Source organism: Apiospora aurea (genome assembly GCF_038362705.1).
Source record: "Apiospora aurea strain CBS 24483 chromosome Unknown utg000007l_segment0_segment0, whole genome shotgun sequence".
Classification (NCBI taxonomy): domain Eukaryota; kingdom Fungi; phylum Ascomycota; class Sordariomycetes; order Amphisphaeriales; family Apiosporaceae; genus Apiospora; species Apiospora aurea.
Window position 1 is genome coordinate 2,548,548 of NW_027117394.1, and position 19,570 is coordinate 2,568,117.

The 19,570-nt window shown below is 52.7% G+C and overlaps 8 protein-coding genes across 8 annotated transcripts; 4 read left to right on the forward strand and 4 right to left on the reverse strand.

Annotated features, from left to right (window-relative positions):
- Window positions 1–543: 543 nt before the first annotated feature.
- Window positions 544–2,544, reverse strand: PG986_011032 (uncharacterized protein; the record flags this gene model as incomplete). The annotated part of the gene is made up of 7 exons (XM_066847254.1): window positions 544–662; window positions 749–850; window positions 905–1,173; window positions 1,261–1,397; window positions 1,456–1,796; window positions 1,876–2,016; window positions 2,160–2,544. The coding sequence occupies 7 exons, from the start codon at window positions 2,542–2,544 to the stop codon at window positions 544–546; spliced, it is 1,494 nt and encodes a 497-aa protein (XP_066696745.1).
- A 632-nt stretch (window positions 2,545–3,176) lies between these two features.
- On the forward strand, window positions 3,177–4,022 carry PG986_011033 (uncharacterized protein; the record flags this gene model as incomplete). Its single annotated transcript, XM_066847255.1, is given in 4 exon segments — window positions 3,177–3,293; window positions 3,348–3,468; window positions 3,488–3,781; window positions 3,838–4,022. 4 exon segments carry the CDS (start codon window positions 3,177–3,179, stop codon window positions 4,020–4,022), a joined length of 717 nt encoding a protein of 238 aa, XP_066696746.1.
- A 902-nt stretch (window positions 4,023–4,924) lies between these two features.
- On the forward strand, window positions 4,925–5,845 carry PG986_011034 (UbiA prenyltransferase; the record flags this gene model as incomplete). Its single annotated transcript, XM_066847256.1, has 1 exon — window positions 4,925–5,845. One exon carries the CDS (start codon window positions 4,925–4,927, stop codon window positions 5,843–5,845), a length of 921 nt encoding a protein of 306 aa, XP_066696747.1.
- Window positions 5,846–6,348: 503 nt separating this feature from the next.
- On the reverse strand, window positions 6,349–7,204 carry PG986_011035 (uncharacterized protein; the record flags this gene model as incomplete). Its single annotated transcript, XM_066847257.1, has 3 exons — window positions 6,349–6,719; window positions 6,782–7,115; window positions 7,187–7,204. The coding sequence occupies 3 exons, from the start codon at window positions 7,202–7,204 to the stop codon at window positions 6,349–6,351; spliced, it is 723 nt and encodes a 240-aa protein (XP_066696748.1).
- A 1,575-nt stretch (window positions 7,205–8,779) lies between these two features.
- PG986_011036 (Short-chain dehydrogenase TIC 32- chloroplastic) lies at window positions 8,780–9,504 on the forward strand (the record flags this gene model as incomplete). The annotated part of the gene is made up of 2 exons (XM_066847258.1): window positions 8,780–8,819; window positions 9,131–9,504. 2 exons carry the CDS (start codon window positions 8,780–8,782, stop codon window positions 9,502–9,504), a joined length of 414 nt encoding a protein of 137 aa, XP_066696749.1.
- A 1,355-nt stretch (window positions 9,505–10,859) lies between these two features.
- PG986_011037 (uncharacterized protein) lies at window positions 10,860–11,691 on the reverse strand (the record flags this gene model as incomplete). The annotated part of the gene is made up of 2 exons (XM_066847259.1): window positions 10,860–11,372; window positions 11,515–11,691. 2 exons carry the CDS (start codon window positions 11,689–11,691, stop codon window positions 10,860–10,862), a joined length of 690 nt encoding a protein of 229 aa, XP_066696750.1.
- A 3,632-nt stretch (window positions 11,692–15,323) lies between these two features.
- PG986_011038 (uncharacterized protein) lies at window positions 15,324–16,500 on the forward strand (the record flags this gene model as incomplete). The annotated part of the gene is given in 2 exon segments (XM_066847260.1): window positions 15,324–15,351; window positions 15,362–16,500. The coding sequence occupies 2 exon segments, from the start codon at window positions 15,324–15,326 to the stop codon at window positions 16,498–16,500; spliced, it is 1,167 nt and encodes a 388-aa protein (XP_066696751.1).
- A 998-nt stretch (window positions 16,501–17,498) lies between these two features.
- On the reverse strand, window positions 17,499–18,735 carry PG986_011039 (uncharacterized protein; the record flags this gene model as incomplete). Its single annotated transcript, XM_066847261.1, has 7 exons — window positions 17,499–17,873; window positions 17,939–18,067; window positions 18,127–18,242; window positions 18,305–18,363; window positions 18,433–18,455; window positions 18,531–18,601; window positions 18,696–18,735. 7 exons carry the CDS (start codon window positions 18,733–18,735, stop codon window positions 17,499–17,501), a joined length of 813 nt encoding a protein of 270 aa, XP_066696752.1.
- Window positions 18,736–19,570: the final 835 nt, after the last annotated feature.

Below are 19,570 nucleotides of genomic sequence, written 5' to 3' on the forward strand. Positions count from 1 at the left end.
AAGGAATTTTAACAGCTATAAAACGAGAAAACAAAAAAAAGCGTTTAGCGCCCGATAAAAATAAAAATAGGGGTTCGTTAAAACGGAGGGCGACCGGTAAAAAACGCTATAGTATTTACGGCGAAACAAGTCATAATACGCGAACATATAAAAAGGATATAAAATTAAGCGAGGAATCGGATAGCGAGTAGTTTTAATTAATTTTAAGCGTTATAATTAAATTAATTTATATAAAAGGGTCGAGAAGTGGAAAAAGTGCGTCGCTAAGTAATATACGTTGCGTAGTAATAAACCACGTTATATTTAATAATAACACTATATTTATTAGTTTATTAAAAAGTTTAATAGTTAATTAAAGAATTAATAGTATACTTACTACGTAATAGCTATAATTTAATGTTTTAAGTTTATTACTACATGTGTAATATATAATTTTTAAACCCGAGAGCATATCTAGCAGCTAGCATCGAGGCTGCTATCCAGCGGCTCGAAAACACACATTACTCGTCCTGGCTGTGCGGTTACCTGGTCTTTCATGTCGTGCTACATTGTGGATGGGTCATAGCCCGGGGTAAACCGAATTGAGAACCGTTTCAAGAGAGCCATAGCAATACAGCCGAGTTCCGCTCGTGCGAGTGCTTTGCCGACACATAAGCGATTCCCTAAAGCCACCGTAAGTTTAATTCCTGCAAGAATTGCTGCGAAGAAACACAAGAGTATAGTTGAGTTGACTGTGGTGGTCGCTCACCGAAACCAAATGGGCCGAATGCACGTTCGTCCAGAATAAGCTCGGGTCGGGAATACCAACGCTCGGGGAGGAACTCGTCAGGAAACATGAATGCGGATTCCACTATAGACATGAATCAGTTTGGCAACTCTAGACCTTGAGTTTTACACGACTTACTCCTCATAATGGGGTACTTTGGCGCAGTAACTTTAGTAAAGGGTGGATTGAAAATACCGCCAATCTCCAGGCCTCTTGGTCCGGTGATTCGGGAATTTCCTGTCATAGCTGGCGGAACCAGCCGAAGCACTTCATTGATGACGCCATTCAGGTGTGGCATGGTATCTATATTCTCATCGTCCCGGATCTCGGATCGAACCCTTTCGGCGTGGATCGGGTATTTCGCCAGAAACCAGCAAAGGACAATCAAAGAGGCTCGAGTGGTGTCACTGGCATTCTGTTAATTCATTTCCTGGCTTAAGAGTAGGTCCAAAGAAAATGAATGTATTATGATAAGGATTAGGGAGTAGACCAACCTGCCAGCGACGACTGCTGATACCATGGTTCCACTCAACAGATGGTCGCGGCTCTGTTTATCCCTGATTTCGGAGTCTTGGCGATGTTCCTGTATGAAGAAGGAAGCCATGTCGGGTTTTGAGAGACACTCGCCACGCTGAATCCCAATTAGTGTATTCAATAATTGCTTGAGGTCTGTTGGGAGTTGACTGTACCTGTGTACGCTTTCTCGTTTGTTCCTCGCAAAAGGCCAGCATATCATACCAGGCTTGGGCCCATCCCAAGATAGGATTCAATAAAAAGCCGAGACGGGCTATCCATATAGCCCCTTCAAGCGGACCAAGCAGGGACAATGCCTTATCACGAGAGGCAATACCAGGATGCAAAGACCTTGAACTGATAAGGCCGAAATCTTCACCAAACAAAACGTCTCCCATTGCATCAAAGGAGAACCAAGACATGACTTCGCCAACATCGACAGGGGCACATCCATTCAAGAGACTTAGGGAAACTCTCTCGGCCAGTGCAGCAATTCGAGGTCGGTAGATATCCATACCTGTTGTAGCAGTGGGTTGTTGGCATCAAATCAACTGACACACAGGTATGGCTAGGGACTGGAGCGCGATTGGACCTACGCCTATTGGATACAGATTGAGACCAGGATCTTCGCCAGGTCTTGTGCAGAGAAACATCTCGAGTGAATACTGCCGATTCGTAGGGCTTTAAAACATCGCACCAGACATCTTTGGTTGTCTGACTTCTCCCTTCGTCCAATACTTGGATGGCAGCAGGTGGAAAATGCTGATTTCATTTGGACCTAGTTACTATTGATATCCGGAAAGCGATTTTAACCTCGTGGGATCGTCGCGCTCAATGGGATCACAACTGTGGATAGGGGTTTCAAAGTCTGGTAACATACCTGTACGAACAACGGGACCGTACTTTCGATGGAGTCTCTGAAGAAAGATGAAGTTCTTGGAATCGAGAGTATGAAAGACATGCCAAAGCTTTGTTGCTCCAGCCAACTTGGGTCCGGGAAACGACGAGGTTGCATGGAAGAAGAGACGATAGGTAATGATGCTTGTACATAATGAGGAGAAATAAGAAGCAGAAATCCGCGTCAAAGCAGCAAGAGCGTCTTTCCAGGAGTCATGAGAGCCATACAAGAAGTAAAGTGCTGCAATGCACAAGGCCGCATGGGTTACGATGATATGGGCAATCCGCATATGCCACTCTCCTCTGATGAAAACCCCATGATGGGCTACAAGCCCACAAAGTAGGCCAAGTGCAGAGAGGTATACCATGTCTTCAAACAAGGAGGAAGTCCAACTCAGGGACCAGTTCCTATAGTGAAAGTCAAGGGATTTGGGACGGCTGGTGATCGTTGGCGAAAGGTGGATAAAGGATCCGTATTGAGTGTGCCCTCTGAGGACGGCCTTTAGGCTCCGGAGTGCAATATTCGGCCTTCGGGTTTAGATACTAGTTGATGATACATTGATTGTCGTCGTAATATGTTGAACGTCACACCAAGCTGTGAGCTGCACGACAGTCAGCCAAATCGGCGGTCAGGCTGTGGTATCACAATATCCGGATAAGGCGTGCATGGGCAGGGACAGTGATGAAAGTGATGTATCCCTTCCCCTTCTCAATGCACACCTGCACATAGACTCACACCCTCCCCCCTTATCTTAGCTCAGGTCGCCCGATGGTGGCTACACAGTGATAAGTCGCGAACCAATTGAACGTGTTTGGTCATCCTGTCTGTTTACGACCCTGATAGCCAGCTCGTATTATTCGTTACTCGCCCCTCGGAGCCTTTTCATCTCGTTAACCCTCCTTCAACTACACTCGGGTTCAACAACACGGCCCTCCTAGTTTTCCAACGCTCAACACCATCCACACCCACACCTGACTAACACTGCGGCCCTTCGACATCATGAAGCCTCCTTTCCCTAGCCTTACGCCCATCTGGCGTAACGACGTCTACCCAGCTATCGAGTATACAGCTGGAGATGTCGCCCATCATGGCGAGACGATCGTGGTCACTGGGACGGTATGATTCCCATGAGCTAATTTACGTATCTTTTGCTGGAGAGATTTATAACAGGGCTCTGGGCTTGGCCGCGAGACTGCTCTTGCCTTTGCTACTGCTGGCGCAAAACAGCTGGTCCTCATGGGACGAACTGTGGCAACCTTGAACGAGACGGCCTCTCTCGCCTCCGAGGGCTGTAACATACGCTGACACAGGGTTCCAGACCAACGTCAAATCGACAATTCTCCTCGTCAAGTACTTGATCCCCAAGGCCAGCCAGATGAACGCTTCCTTCTTGACAATCACAGCCGGGGTAATCCAGTTTCCGATTAAGATGCTCGTGGGCAACTCGGGATATTTGGTTTCGAAACTGGCTCTGGCCAAGACGACCGAGTTCCTTGCCCAAGAGAACCCAAACGTCTTCTTTGCCTCCATCCATCCAGGCACGGTAGATACCAAGATATTCCGAGCCAGTGGGTCTACACCCGATATGATGCCAATGGATTCCCGTACGTACTCCTAGCACGCCCAGTTCCCTAAGGTACAGAACTAACTGTTATACCAGCTCGACTTGCGGCGGGCTTTATGCTGTGGCTTACCAAGCCCGACGCCAAGTTCCTGAATGGCAAAACGGTTTGGGCAAATTGGGATGTCACGGAGCTGAAAGCCATGAGGGAGTCTATCTCGGTCACTGGCAAGCTCAACATCGGGCTAACTGGCTGGCCATTTACCGCCGAGAAAGCAGCATGAATGCAGGAAGATAATAGGCCTGGGTCTTGTCGGATGCAGAGTCAGTGGTCCCAACCTGTTTCGAGGCCATACTCGTAGCCTGCGGCACAGGGACAAATGTTTTCGGCGTGTAAGAGCCGACGTAGACGTTGCCTCGTTGAGAAGGGCATCAAATCCATACGGCAGACAGTAGTTAAAACACGTTACATGTTGATTCGGCTGGACGACTGCCAACCAAATTGTTTGACCGAATGCCGTCTCATTTTGATCAGTGGATGTCCCATCGTGCTGATCGGGGCCTTCTTCATCGTCGTCTGTGGGCATTATCCTATTGGCGGCCTGTTGCTCTCAAGGCAGCATTCATGATGCATGTACATATTTATTGGCAACACAAGGACTCTAACTACGGTTGCATCGCAGCCAAAGGACATTGCATGGATACAACATGGAACACCGGACTGAGATCTACATAGCCTGGCTGATATGGGTTGGAAAGGTGCTGTACTCTCCATTGCGCATGCCGAGGCTGTAGCAACGACACCGAGTCGAACTCGGGTGCTTGTTCTCGGCTTCAGCGGTACCGCCATATCCATCGTACTGGCGGCATGCAGCTTTCCTTGCTCGACTTATCCAGACCGTTCTATGCGTTTGCCCGTTAGCTCTTATGACTTGAACTTCGAGTGTAAGATCGGCTACGTGGAACAGGTGTATATGCATATAAAATATCACCATTTCGAGACAGAGGTTACGAGGCCAGTGACAGTGAAGTCGGACAGTACATGTATATATAAGAGCCTAGGCGATAAGTTTCAAAATCCGTACGAACTTGACGAGAGAAATCAAGCACATACGCCTTACTTGATAGATTATACCTCTGAATTGACCTTTGTGCACCTGTAGTTGCCCATCTCACTATTTACAACATGTCTTCTTCACCCGTGGATCGCTTTTCCGGCAAGGGAATCCTCGGAATCAATACATTACTCAAGGCCATGTCGCTGTTCTGGCTTTTCACGGTCGACGATGTTGCTACATTTGTGGTACCCAATGTCGTCTTCGGCCTATGTGGTGGCCTTTCCAAGCCAATTACAGCATCCGAGCCTTCCAATACTGCCAATGTCATCTTCCGACTTCCGCAAGTGATATTCTTCAACTGGTCCAACCTTCTAGTTTTCGACTTGGCAAATCAGCGACTCCCTGAAGCCGTCCGCGAGGATGCACTGAACAAGCCCTGGCGGCCGATCCCACGCGGGCTGGTCACGTCCATCCAGGCGCACCGGGCCATGCTTCTTGGCATGCCGCTTATTGCCGGGGCTAACTATCTGATGGGGGTGGGTGTAGAAACAGCCTTGCTGTTTGTGCTCACCTGGCTATACAATGACCTCCAGGGGGGCGATGAGAACTGGATTTGCCGCAACCTCATCATTGCAGCCGCATTCTTTCTGTACAACAGTGGATCCGTCAAAGTAGCCTGCAGCAACTGCAACGTAACGGACACGGGGGCGGCCTGGGCCATCATGGTGAGCGGCATCATCTTGACCACCATGCATGTGCAGGACCTCAAGGATCAACAGGGTGATTCTGCACGGGGTCGAAGATCCGCCCCTCTGGTGTTGGGAAATGCGCCTGCCCGATGGACCTTGGCCATTCCGATCTGTATCTGGTCGTACGGCTGTGCGCGGTTCTGGGACGTCGGCCTGGCGGCGGGCTCTGCTGTCGTGGTACTGGGAGTCATTGTAGCTACCCGATGCGTTGGATATTCAGGCAGGCAATCGGATAGGCGGACTTGGGAACTTTGGGCGCTATGGCTTGCGACGCTCTATATGTTGCCGTTAGCACATTGAGGAATCAATCCATTGATGCAGTCGTCAGACATCTCCATGAATATTGATTAATTGGAAACCACCAAGTTGAAACGTTCGCGTTGGATACTATGATACGTACATATGCAGTCATCATTGTCTAAAGCCAGAAACGGGCTACGGTAACTGTATATACGAAGATGGGTTGGCATACCGATAGATATTTAGCTGAGGGAGCAGTCTGCACCATCATCTTCGCCCTTTCCATCCCCTTCGACAAGGGCGACCAAGCACGCAATCCTTACTTACTCTTTCCTACTCCGACCGTATACGGGGTTTTGCCCTCCAACATGCGCCCGAACCCCCACCGCATCGTTGCCATTACTTGGGTACTGAGTAATGTGCTGCAGCCGGCCCTGACCGCGGAGTCTCTTCCCCTTTCTCGGCCATGTCGTTGCTTCCCTGGGGACACGTGTTGGCCGACTGAGGAATCCTGGAAGCATCTCAACGAGACTGTGGGAGGGAGGTTGATGGCCACGATTCCGTTAGGCAACCCGTGCCATGGGTTCATGTACAATGAAGCTAGATGTCAGGGAATTCGGGATGCCTGGAACCTGCCTGATACCCATATAAACTCCTCCTCGTCTATCATGACTTTCTTCTTTGCGAACCAAAGCTGTGACCCGTTCCTCCATGGCGAGGGCGTCGGCGAGGGCCCGGAGCGCGAACTTGGACGGCATGTAGGTGCCGTGGCCGGCTAAGGAGAAAACGGAGAGGACGGAGCCGGTGAAGATGATGTGCTTGGCGGCGGGACGGGATTGCCCGGTTGGGGGTTGCTTTGCTCCCTGTCCCGGGAGAAGCCAGGCACACATGATGGCTCGGGACATCTCGGCGGAGCCAAAGTAGTTGACATCCACTGCAACAAACGAACACGTGAGCAAGGCACATGTATACTAGACCGGCTACGTCACTGCTTACTTGAGTAGCGAGCAGCCTTCATGGCTTCTTCCTCGGTCCACAGCATGGGCGTCGAGAGGCCAGCCAGGCACCACACAATCTCGGGCGGTTGCCCGTCGTTCCAGGCCGCGGCATCCGCGACGACCCGCTCGGCGTAGCCGGGCTCGGCCACGTCGGCCGCAATGGCGTGGAAGCGCTGCGTCTCGGGCGACCTCGCTTCCGTCTTGATGCTCTTTATGGCCTCATCGAGCTTCGCCTGGCTCCTCGAGACGATGACGACATTCGCCCCTTTTCTCGCGAAGATACGTGCTGCGCTGAGACCGGTGCCCTCGGAACCGCCCGTCATGAGGATGGTCTGGATGTCCAAGGTCAGTCACTGTCTCCGCGGCGACGTGTTCGCGCCTGCCCTCGGTGATTGGCTCTTACCCGGCCCTCGACGGGCATGTGGTTGTGACCCAACCAGCCCATTCTTCTTTTGAAACTAGAGTTTGTGATGCACAAATGGAAGATGAATGGCTAGAGAGCTTTGATATGGGTTAAATCATGAACTATATAGTAGAGTTGGTGTTTCATTCCGGGAGCTCCGACGAAAGTAGGAAAATCGGATTGAAGAGACGGTCTTGAGCTGCCTGGTTCTGTTGGGACGAGGTTGCATCGAAAGAATGGGTTGGCTTGATGCATGTTGCTTCGGTCAATATCGGGTGCGTTGGTGATACTACCTACCCCTTGCAGCAAGGGATGGCGTTATGCAGCTACATCCTTCGTTGATCATGCCCCGGCGCAAAGGAGCAGTGGATATGTAAACGTGTTGTGGCTCATTTTCCCATAATATTACAGTATAGTTCTTCACCACCAACAGGGTCAGCCTATGGGTCGGCATAAGATCGCGCATAGCTATCGACGCAGTAAGACCCTCGTCGTCTCGATTGCTATATACCTCCCAGTCATCTTCTGCGTCAAGGCTTCCGCAGTCTTCCTGAACCGCCGCGTCTTTCGAAATCAAACCGTTCATATCATATGCTATCCTGGATTTAGCAATGCTGGCTTATAGGACAGAAGAAAAACCAGGCCTGTCACTCACCTTTTTGGGGCCAGTTCGTAAGGTTATGGACCTCGTTCTCAATAGGCTTAGCATACGCTACAGCAGTTCCTATCTTGTTGTCAGCGTATACTGGAGAAGAACCGTGCGTGTGGGATTATTGTCACCGACCGGTTGTTCCAAAGTCAATGCCGACGACCAATTCTGGCCATGGGCTAGTCATTTTGAATCAAAACACTCAACACAACGACCAGGAAACCAAACTTTCAGGCCAAGGACAAAGGTAGAGATATGACAGAAGCGGGGGAACACGCGATATCCTGTTTTACACAGAGGCGAGCGCCCGGAGCAGCTTGAAGTGTTCTGATATCATGGGCGTTGGGCGTTGACTAAGACAGAAAGAGCGCAACGGTCTCAGAAGCAGACTAAATCTATTGTAGCAAGCCCATCTCAGTACTGCTTACCGCCTGGAACGCATACCGTACAATGGCGTGGGGGCTGCAATCCAGCCAGCCCTTTCACTTTGGAGGAGTGGTCCACCTCCTCTGACGACCCACCCTATTCTAATTCCGCGATGCAAGCAAGTAAGACGATTGCTATACTCTATACTCTATTGATAGTCACCCCGCGTCAACTAGGCTGATTGTGCCGTTCTATTGGGTAGCATGCTCTTTGCTTCGATGGAGTCCTTCCAGGGCATACTTGCGGTCGGCGGAGCACCCATCCTGCCAAGGAAATCGATCCATGTTACCCAAGATTGCCTTCCCTTGGATCTGTTTAGTCGGTGGATCCATCGCACCTTCTTGGCTTTGATCTTTTCATGGAATTTCAAGCTGCACGTGTGTTACCTAGAGGATACGCTTTGGCTAGAGACTTGAATTCCGATTGCGACGGACAAGTCCGCAGTCTTGTCCGCCACCAGCGAGCTGGCCCTGTTGATGATACCACGGCGCCAGAGGCTGATTGATATACCTCTATAGATGGGCAGGAGCAAGACCTCCGATGCAGAAGAAATTAATCGTAAGCTGTTGTATACATATAACGACATTTTCCTCGAGGGCCCCGTTCCCCGTGCAGATCCAAGAACATAGCAATCGAAAACCATTTTCTTCGTTCAATACCACTTGGCTGTGACCATGTCCCTAGTCTTACTAACCTCCTTTCCGCTTTCCCCCTTTTCGCCCTAGCTGCCACGAAACCCCCTAACCCCTGCTTCCGTTCAGTTCAGAATAAGCTTACCGCGGACCCTATTCTGTCGAGTATCACGAAGCAATGACCGCACCTTTTGCCATCCAGGTCATGGACACAACCCATCGATAGCTACACCAAAGATAGCTTCGAACTAAAGTTCGGCAAGAACCACCTATCGCAATCCCTGCTCTCCCACGAGCTACGCGGCCTGCTCCTCGCGAGCTCAACCCCGACCTTCCACTCGCGCGTAGTCAACGTCACCTCGGCCGGCTACACGTACGGCTTTCTGGACCTCGACGATGTCAACTTCACCGGTCTCCCCCTCCATCCGGCCCTACAGCGGCTGAACCGCGTACGGCGCGTCCAAGACGGCCAACATCTACATGGCGACGCACGTCGAGTGCCTTTCGGTAGCAGTATTGGTTCCTCTTCTTCAATCCCGCCATCGCCGGGACAGAAAATACACGGCTACGCGGTTCATCCCGGCGGCCTCGAGAGCCCCAACCTGCAGTAGCACAGCGCGGCTGAGATGGTCGCGGCCAACGCGGCCCCGTGCACCAGGGATGTGCGACGAGCGTGTACGCGGCCGTGCCGGCGGAGCTCCGAGGGGGCGGGGCGGACTGTAGTACCTGGAAGGACTGTTCCGTGGCCGGGCCGGCGCCGCCGGACACAGGGGAATGACCCGCTTGAGAAGCGGCTGTTGGAGAGGAGGTTGGAGTGGGTTGGAGCAGTATCCTCGTCAACGACGTCAGCGGACGGCAAGTCGGAAGATGATCTCTGGTAATATACCGTGGTCAGTAGTAGGTAATAGTTATTGCTCATCAACGGCAAGAGACAGCTCGCTTTCACCGCTCAAGAGGCGGTATAAAGAATGTCCGTTCACGGGTAAACCTCGTAGATCACATAAGTCAGAGAGCTGGTCATCGTCAACCACTGATCGTCAGTCAGTGCATTCCAGACTGAGGGGTAAGTAGGCTATTCCCTCGTGGCTACTGCTGTGCAGCATCTGGGGCCGCGATCGTATGATGAAGGTGTGTGGATAAGGTGTAGTTGCTATGACTGATCTGCTGGATGCTGTTTCGCTCGATATTGTGGGCATTCTCCAGCCAAAACCCGCATAAGCGAAGCAAACTATTACGGCACTTGACGCAGGCCTCCTGCGGCTATCGTGGGGTTGAACCCCGACTGCCAGCAGCAGGATGCCGGATGCAAGGTAGTGCTCGCCCCAGATGCAGAATGGCACGATGTTGTCATGATCGTGCCACGTAGTATAGGAGGCCGCCGCCCAAGGTCCGAGCAGTAAGTCGCCGAAAGTACACGATGGGAGAGGATGCGAATGCTGGCCTTTCTTTCTAGGTCAGCAAGGCAGCAGTCTAAGGAAATCGTACGTATCACCACCGAGTAATTGTTCAAGTGCAATATTGCCCATAGACAGATAGCGATGTTGAGGAATCATTTCATATCGTGATTGGAGCTATTCAAACGCTCATCGTATTGACTTTGTACAGTCAGTATTGGTCTCCAGCGACCAACCCGTAGTGTCTGTTGTGTTGTGATAAAAACGAAAGGACTGATTACAAGCACATACAACCCAATGCGGTCACCAGTTCAGTTTCGGTTTTTGTTCGCCTTTCGAAAATCCCCTCTTCGTCCCTGAAGCCGCTTTGCTCAACTTTGCCATCCTCATCGTAATGGACAGGGAGCCAGAAATAAACACTGCAAAAAATGCCCTTGAAAAACACCTGCTATAGCACAAATTCAAAAAAAAAAGACCAATCGATCCGCCGTCAGCCCCCAAGATCGTGCGAACTATAGCATATTGGCTATGTTCTTCATCCGTGCCTTGAGATCCGAGAGCTTCTGCGCCTCCTAGACGGCGAGCTTGCTTTTCGTCTTACTACTCTGGCCAAAGACGTCGTCGAGCAGGCCGTTCCAGATGCCCTTAATCATGCCGTCGCCCTGTTCCGAGTACGACGACTGATTCGGGGAGGCGCCGTAGTGGCTGCTCTCGTGGGCGAACTTGAGCTCGACACCGTCCATGGTCATGCCTTCGACCTCGGTCAGGGCCGAGGGCGAGACGGTCTCGGGGTTCGCGGCGACGATGCTGATCTCAGACTTGGGCAGCGGCGCGTCGGCCGCCTCCGGGGCGTACGCGACCGAGTAGCTGTCGGGCAACAGGGGCATGCGCGGGCCGCTCTCGGCAGCGGGCGCCTCCATGACGTTGAAGCTGGGCAGCACAAAGGCGTCCACGGCGCTTTGAGTAGGGACGGCAGCGGCCTGCGAATAAGAAGCGCTGGGGTTCAGGGTCTGCATCAGACGCATGCGCTTGGGGGCCGGGTGAGGCCGGTTGGCAGAGCGAGTGGTGAAGTCACGGCTGCGTCCCTGTTTGGGTGGATTGCGTGTTAGTCGACTTATACGGATATCGAAGACGACATTTCGTCCAATGATTTGTCTAGGTAGGTACTTGCACCTCCAAGGAAAAGGGGTTTGGCCATAGAGACGGGAATATCAATTGATTGCTTACCTCCAACTCCAGATTCCTCTCCTTGAGCAGGTCTGCATATTTGCGCATCAACGGCGCCGCCGTTTTGGAGGATGTGATCAATGTCGTCGACTTGGGGACAGCTTGTGTGTGGGTGGTGGTGCTGATTGAACGAGCAATGTGTCGCGCGACCGGGGCAGTAAGGCGGGGGCCAGCCATTTTCGGTTAGATGGGCCGGTGTATAAGTAAGGGTGGCTTATAGTTTCTAGGGGTACCTCGGGGCCTTTGCGTGCTCTCGAGGGGACTTTCTTGGGCTATATCGAGTCCGAAGAATGGCAGTAAACTGCTTTTATTTCCTTTTTGTCTCAATGACACGGTTCGGAAGGAAGAGGGAGTAGGAATAAAGGTAGACAGACAATGGCCTTTGGGAGAGGGTGAGAGGGCGGGAAAGTAAGAGTTGAGTTGAGGTAGGAGGAAGAGTGTTGGGGCGTCGAAGGTCCGGGGATGGGGGAGGTAGATGTGTCAAGTATAAGTAGTACGTCGTAGGTATACAAAGCTCAGTCGCACCCGCACCTGCGCCTGCGTCTGCGCCCGCCAGAGCTTCTTCGACTAATATCTACTACAATATTACCCGACGACGCCGGGGTTCTCGCTGGCCCAAAGTCAGGTCCAAGGTTATCTAGATGGGTGGGTGGATGGATACATGCAGAATGGAGCAATGGATGCTTATCCCTTCCTGCCCGCCAAAACAGCAGATCCCAGCACTGTCCTGTTGGCACACCATTCGATCATGGAGCCATCTTATGCAGCTTCCTGAGCAGCGAGAGGGCAGAGCTATACCTAGACACCCCAAGACCCGCGGCAAATGCTTCTAGCATTCCCATTAAGCTTCAAGACCAACCCTTGCTCGTATCATTTCCAAGTCATGGTGCCAGCTGGGATCCAAGGTACCCTCCACACTGTACGGGAATAGTTGCCTTGGTAGAGATGCGCTTGGGGGCTGAAGTCGGGGTACCTAAGTGTGCTTGCTAGTGTACAGTATCAAGTCTACTGTGAATACCTACACACCTACATACTTCTTACCCACGGGCCTGCCTGCTACCTGGACACTTCCAGTGTTATTCACCGGAGAGCGGTGGCCGACCCCCGATCATCGTTGCCCCTCCCTCCCTCTTCTTACGCTCTCTCCAACTCATGATACTTCGGCAATGGGGGTTTTCTATTTTTACAAGTCTGTGTCTGTATGATGATTCCACCGGAATGCGCAATCATCGTGGCATCCGCCCCTCTATGGCGTATTGATAGACGATAAGATGGGCCAGTCTCAGGAAACGTCGGAGGACTCCAACGAGAGCGGCACTTGGTTGACGACGACTGTCACGGTGAGTTGAATGGGTGGGGGAGCATGGATCAACGCTGTTTTGTTCTGGCTTCTCTGGCTTCTGGGGCGTTTCGCGCCGCCAGAGTTGCCAATTCGTTGAGCTTGGCCTTGCTGTCCCAAAGCAGTAAAGCAGCCCCAATAGCTCAAGAGGTCACCTGCTACCGGGCCTGGGCAGCTGGGAAGTTGTGGGCGTGCACAGTACGCAGCCCCAAGTATCCGCACGTACTGCACGAAGAGGGCATGCCAGCCTGCGTCACCCCCTCCCCCAAAAACACCCTCCAATTGCGCCCTGGGAATTGCCAACCCGCCTTGCAAATTCGATGGCTTCGCTGTTCTTTGGTTTTGGCGGTCAGGTGCCTTGTCCAAGTCAACAAAAAACCACCGTTGGACAGGGAAAGCAATCTCTAAACCTTGTGTTGGCCCTTGACCGCCGGGGCCGCTAAAAGCGCCGCGTCGTCGTTCTAGCTATCGTATCGCGCGGCATCCTATTTGTTTCTTCCGGTAGCAGTCATCACGCCTGTTTCCCCTGAACTGTGAACGTTTCCTTGCCTGCTTGACTCCCCCCAAAAAGCTTCGAGAACATTTCCAACCCGTGCTGCTGTTCCACCACAGTCGGGGTCGGTTATGAAGATCGTTCGTGGGGCCCCTCTGCCCTTCGCCAGTTTTCATGTTGTTTTCAAATGACTGGAGATGTGGCCGAGTTGCAAGTGCTGCTACAACTGTCGTTGCATACGTGGACTTTTGATCTAACCTATCTGCTTGTCTCTCTTGCCATGCTTTTGTTAGGAGAGCGCACTCCGTAGTAGCCAATGTGCGGGGGTCACGCGGTACACCACCTTCATGCAAAACGGCTGGGGGTCAACATGGGATTCGCAGCCATCGTGGACGTGCAGCCTTCGGCATGCAACATGGCAACCCTTTTGCGATCTGACCTCACGTATGAAGCAGATGTGAATCCAGTCGTCTAATTGGATTGCCTCCAACAGCATCCGCAGTATCTAATTGGGAAGATGTGCTCCGGCAGTCAGACGGATTGTTCGCCTCGGAGTATCAAATTCCACCCTGAGTTGCAATACTACTACTTTTATCAATGCAAGTGCTATTGAACTTGCTTCTTCGTGCCGGCCATAGCAATCCTCCGGAGACCACATTCAAACAACAAGAGCTCGGCCAGTTCTTGATGGCTTCGTAGCCCACCTCAAAAATTGCCATTAAAGCGCAGAAGTGCTTTCGACTTGGTTTCACACCACCAGGGGCAAGTCCTGTTCTGCCAAGTGCCGGCATGCAGTAGATGCAGTACAGCATGCAGCAGCAGGGTTGTATGTTTTCTTGGTGTAATACTGAGAGGTCTTGACACGAGATGTCCTTCCGACACCCTACCTGGACGACGCCATTCTCCATCAGCCAGCAGAGAGACAGACGAGGTAGAGTCAGCAACCGAATGCGAGGCTTAGTCGGTTGCCATTCACAAATGGCCCCTTTCAGTCTGGATTAGGACAACACGGTCCTATTACGAGCATACTCGGTATATTTTTTGCTCCGCGACTCTTAGAACGCATACATATAGCCATTGGCCGTGACCGAACTTCCCATTATCGTCTTGGGCGAATAACGAGATGCAATTACGAACATGAGCAGCACAAGGTCGGTTTACCAAGCGAAGCAGTATACATACACGAGCAGCCCCAACCACGAAACTGGTATGGGAGCACACTGGATCAAATGAATCTATCACGGCGTATCTGGCCTTTCATTGCACATATCATATATAGCAATCATCATTTCAGTCCATTGGCGCCAGGTCGCTTACAACCTCCATCAATGTGATGCCGAGCCAAAAGGATGCTTACATACTCCAGGCGTTAATTCAGGAACAGAACAAATAATAGCGGGGAGCAGGACCCTTAGTTTCCGCTGGGGTAGTAGCGATAACGATAGCGATAGGGGAGGGGAGGGACAAAGTTCTGGACAAGGGAAAGGGCCAGACCGCTCAATTGGGACCTTTCTTTCTCTGGCTTTTCTCTGGCTGCTGGCCTGCCCTCCGCTGCGGATGCTGGCAGTGCCTCGTGCTAGTCAGCTAGTCGACGAAAGTGATTAACGGCCAAGACACGACACACTCCACATTCTGCCAAATCGACTGGCATTGAATTGGAAACATGGCCCGACCATCTTCTGATGAATCTGCTCAGATTCTCGCCACTCGCCGCTGTCAATTCCAGTCCCCCTCCTCTGTTTCCTGCTAAGTAGCATCGAGACTATTTACAGGGCCCTAGATTGATAAAAACTCGCTGCTCGTTTCGGGTGATACCGAACTTTTTCTCCAAACCAACAACACTCTTTACTCTCTCTTTTCACTCACTGTGTGTGTCGTCGTTCCCTAATGAGTAAATAAGTTGTTACCCGACCAATCAACGACCCGAGTGTCGCGAAGAGACTGCAATTCTCTCACCCCTCCCACTGCCGACCAACAATGGCGCCCCCCTTCGTCCTCGTCCACGGTGACGGCAGCCTCGACGGCCAGAGGCCCGACGGCCGAGCCGGTCCTGAAGCTCAATGGCAAAGACTCGCCCGCCACGCCGGACCTGCCCCCGATCGAGAACAAAGAGTACCGCGACTTCTTCTGGACCTACACCGAAGAGCCGCACCGGACCCGGCGCCTGGCCATCATCAAGGCGCACCCGGAGGTGACGAAGCTGTGCGGGCCGGAGCCCCTCACCAAATGGGTGGTGCTGGGCGTGGTGGCGCTGCAGGTCTTCTGCGCCTACCTGCTGCGCAACAAGCCCTTCTTCTCGCTGCCCTTCTGGGCGCTCGCGTACGTGGTGGGCGCGACGGCCAACCAGAACCTGTTCCTGGCCATCCACGAGATCAGCCACAACCTGGCCTTCCGCAATGCGACGGCGAACCGCCTGCTGGCCATGGTGGCCAACCTGCCCATCGGCATCCCCTACTCGGCCTCGTTCCGCCCCTACCACCTGACGCACCACAAGTCGCTGGGCGTCGACGGCCTCGACACCGACCTGCCGACCGCCCTCGAGGCCATGTTTCTCGACTCCATCCTCGGCAAGGCCTTCTTCTGCACCTTCCAGATCTTCTTCTACGCCGTCCGCCCCATGACCGTCTACGCCGTGCCCTTCACCTGGGTGACGGGCCTCAACGTGCTGGTGCAGGTGACCTTTGACCTCATCATCTACTCGACCATGGGCGGCTACTCCCTGCTCTACTTCCTGCTCTCGAGCTTCCTCGCGGGCTCCCTGCACCCGCTCGCCGGCCACTTCATCGCCGAGCACTACGTCTACAGCACCGTCACGCCGACGCAGAAGGACCCCACCAACCACCTGCCGATCCCCGAGACCTTCAGCTACTACGGCATCGGCAACTTCTTCACCTACAACGTCGGCCTCCACAACGAGCACCACGACTTCCCGGCCGTGCCCTGGACCCGCCTCCCCAAGCTCCACGCCCTCGCCCGCGAGTTCTACGCCGACCTGCCCCAGCACCGCTCCTGGTCCTACGTGCTCTGGCAGTTTATCTTCGACGAGAACGTCGGCATCCGCTGCCGCGTCAAGCGCAAGGAGGGCGGTCGCCTCGTCGGCGTTCACGGCACCAAGAAGACGGACGACTGGAAGGATAACGAGATGGAGCCATAAAGAGCTGAAAACGCTCTCGGGGCTTGTCGTTTAAGGAGTGAGATAGAGGCAGAGAGAGGTCAAGGATCAGAGACTGGTGGTAGAACAAGGTCTTACATAAAAAGAAAGCAAGGAAAACGAATATTATGAGTCTCTGCGTAGATGAGAAGAACGAGAGGGGTGCTGACTTGCCTGCCGTTATCAGAATAGTGTTTGTGGCGTGCAGGTATGTATCAGGGAAACTTTGTTCCGCCAAACGGCCAAGCCCGTGTTGTCAGCGTATGGATGGCCCTGCATGGGTCTGTAAGAACAAAAACTACTGGGATATAGATATAGGTCACCCTACCAAAAGTCTATAAATGATTATGATTTCCACGGAGTTTCAGCGTATATAGATGTTGTGAGAATGAAAAGGGGGATGACAAATGCACCACACCATCCCTCCTGACGGCACAAGAAACATCGTCATATATACGTAATGTTCCGGTACATGTTGCAAAAGGTGTGCGCGCCCGAGAACCGTTCATAGTGTCTGGATCATATTCTGATACTGCCCAAAAAAACAAACACAAAAGGGGAATACATGCTATAGTTACATGAAAATGCTGACTTGTTGCACACCGAGGGGGGGAGGGGGGGTTCCGCAAGAAGACCATCGTGGCAGCAGCAGCAGTAAGGGGCAACGAGGAGCATTGCTTCAAAGCGAGTCCTATTGGCCGTAGAAATGTCGAAAGGGGCAGAAACACTCTCGAAATCAGGCGCATGGCTAAACCCATTCAGACGGCTCCACGTCACCTCACTCCCCATAACTCCAGTCTGGCCCACCAGTTCCCCTATATCTTCTATCTCACAATTGGATATTCATCCCGCGACTGCCGTCCTCGTGTGATCCTGCTGCTGACAGCGTATGTTTTTCACCGAGTACGAGACCGAGCGCTTCTCATTCTATCTTGCGCCTTGGCCTAAGCCCTGTTCTCTTACAGCCTGCATGTCATCATGCTGCACCATACTTGACTGATCTAGAAGAACAGGTAGGCGAGCAGGAAGCTAAGAAGACAGAGGATGGCAGTCATCTGGATCGGGACGCCCTCCGTGCCTTGCCTCACTTGTTGGCCAAGCTGCGCCGGGGCTGACTTATCCTCTCCGGGGCCGGCCTTGCGCTGTCGGAGACCACCCTGATCTTGCTTAAGCTGAGAGATTGTTTGTTGCGCCTTTTCCAGCTGGACCTTCAGCTCCTCATAAGTGACGCTGGCAGCAGTCGATGCGGCAGCGGCGGCATTGGCGAGCACCGAAGGGCTGCCCTCTTCGTTCTTGATATCCTCGGACTTGTCGTCTTGGCGGTAGTCGCTGGGCGAGGAGTAGGCTGGGGGCGCAATTTCAGGAGTAGCCTCATACTATAAGTACCCTCTCGTCAGCAAGGCATGTCGTAGTAAAAAGGGTGATTGGGGGGGGGACAAACTCCGTTAGAGGTAGATTCGCGCTTAGGCGTCTGCAGCTGGGAAGGGCTGTCGCCCGCTGTACCGCGAGGAGACAAGAAGACCACGCGGATTTTCTTCTCAATGACTTGCGACTTGTCGATCGAATCCCACTATCACATGTCACCAGTCAGTCGGTTGCCCTGATCTCGTCTCCAATTCCACAACTTACGATGGCTGTCAAGTTGCTGAACTCCTTGTCGCCAGTGATCGGAACAGACTGAACCAGGAACTTGTCTCGGCATCGGGTGTCCAGAGGGGGCTCCTGCTTCATTGCCTGCAAGATAACTTGAAGCCAGTTAGCTGCTGCCTGATCTATTGCCCCTAACTCCGGTTGCAGGATTTCCTACCTTGGACTTCGACCTCCTTGCCAGGTTCGACACGTCCGGAGTTTGGTCGCACGCAGTACCTAAAGGTAAAAGTGGTCAGCAACAGGCGCAGCGGCCATATTTATAGGGGGCGGTAGATCGAGTCGTACTGTTTAGGGGCAGTAGTTTTGACCTGTGATAGGGATATGTCAGCAAGTGATAGTCCAGCGCAAGCGGGCCACTTGGGTCACGCGATGTCGCAGCATACCTTGAAAGCAACAGGCGTGGTGTTTGGGTTTCTAATCTTCAGTACCTCCGACACTTCCACAGTGAAGGGGCCTATATCTCACTGTTAGCCATGGAAATTTGTCGCGTGCTCGACGTTTGGGGTAGATGGCAGATGGTTCGGCACAGAAAATATTAGATGACGTACGGTGGAAGCCGAGCTCCTGGGGATCGATTTCGACAGACATGGTGGGCTGTTTGGGAGAAGCGAATAGAGTCGCCTAGACGGACAGATGTCAAATTCGCGATTTGGGGGTATATATCGACCCGACGGCAGGTGAAGAAGCCAGGGAGCCGGTAATTGCAGATGCGCAGGTAATCGCTAAGGTTTGCTGGTGTCGCAGGCTCGGGATTGTGCAGGATTGCGTTTTTGTCAGCTGTCTTTTTCGAATGTGAAGGCAGCAGACAACGAGGAGGTGGCAGTTTGCGTTGGTTCCAGGTGGTTCGGGTTGGCGGGAAGCCACAGAGAAGATGGTATATGGGGTTTGATTATTAAAAGAAGATACGGGCTGGTCTCGTGACGGATTATGAATGGAGTCGACGAGGCGCAAGGTGAAGACTGGACTGGATATTCACAGTCGGGGTCGAGTTGGCAATGGATAAGTAATCCCCTTTACTCGTGCATGGAGGCAGTAGGGAGAAATGGGAGGAAAAGAAGTTGGCCAGCCAAGTTTGTTACGACATAGCACGAGCGAGGGTCAAATCAGTCAAGTGTAGGTACCCTATCCTCTCCTTCTTGGTCCCCGTCGGGTTGTTAGACTGGACTGGAAATCTGGTCTAATTCCATCCTTCTTAGGGTACCTTACTCGGGATTGGATGCGGCCAGGGCTGGCCAAGGCCTGCTCCCAGAGTCGCAGGGTCTCCCAAGCACCCAAGCACAGCCAAAGGGGGCCCCGACCGGGTGGCCTTTTGGTGCAAGCGTGTCTTTACCACGACCAATTGGGGGTGCCCGTGGAGGATCCCGCCAGGCCCGCGCCCCTCGCATCATTTCACAACCGCCAAACACCAAGACAAAGACCCAGG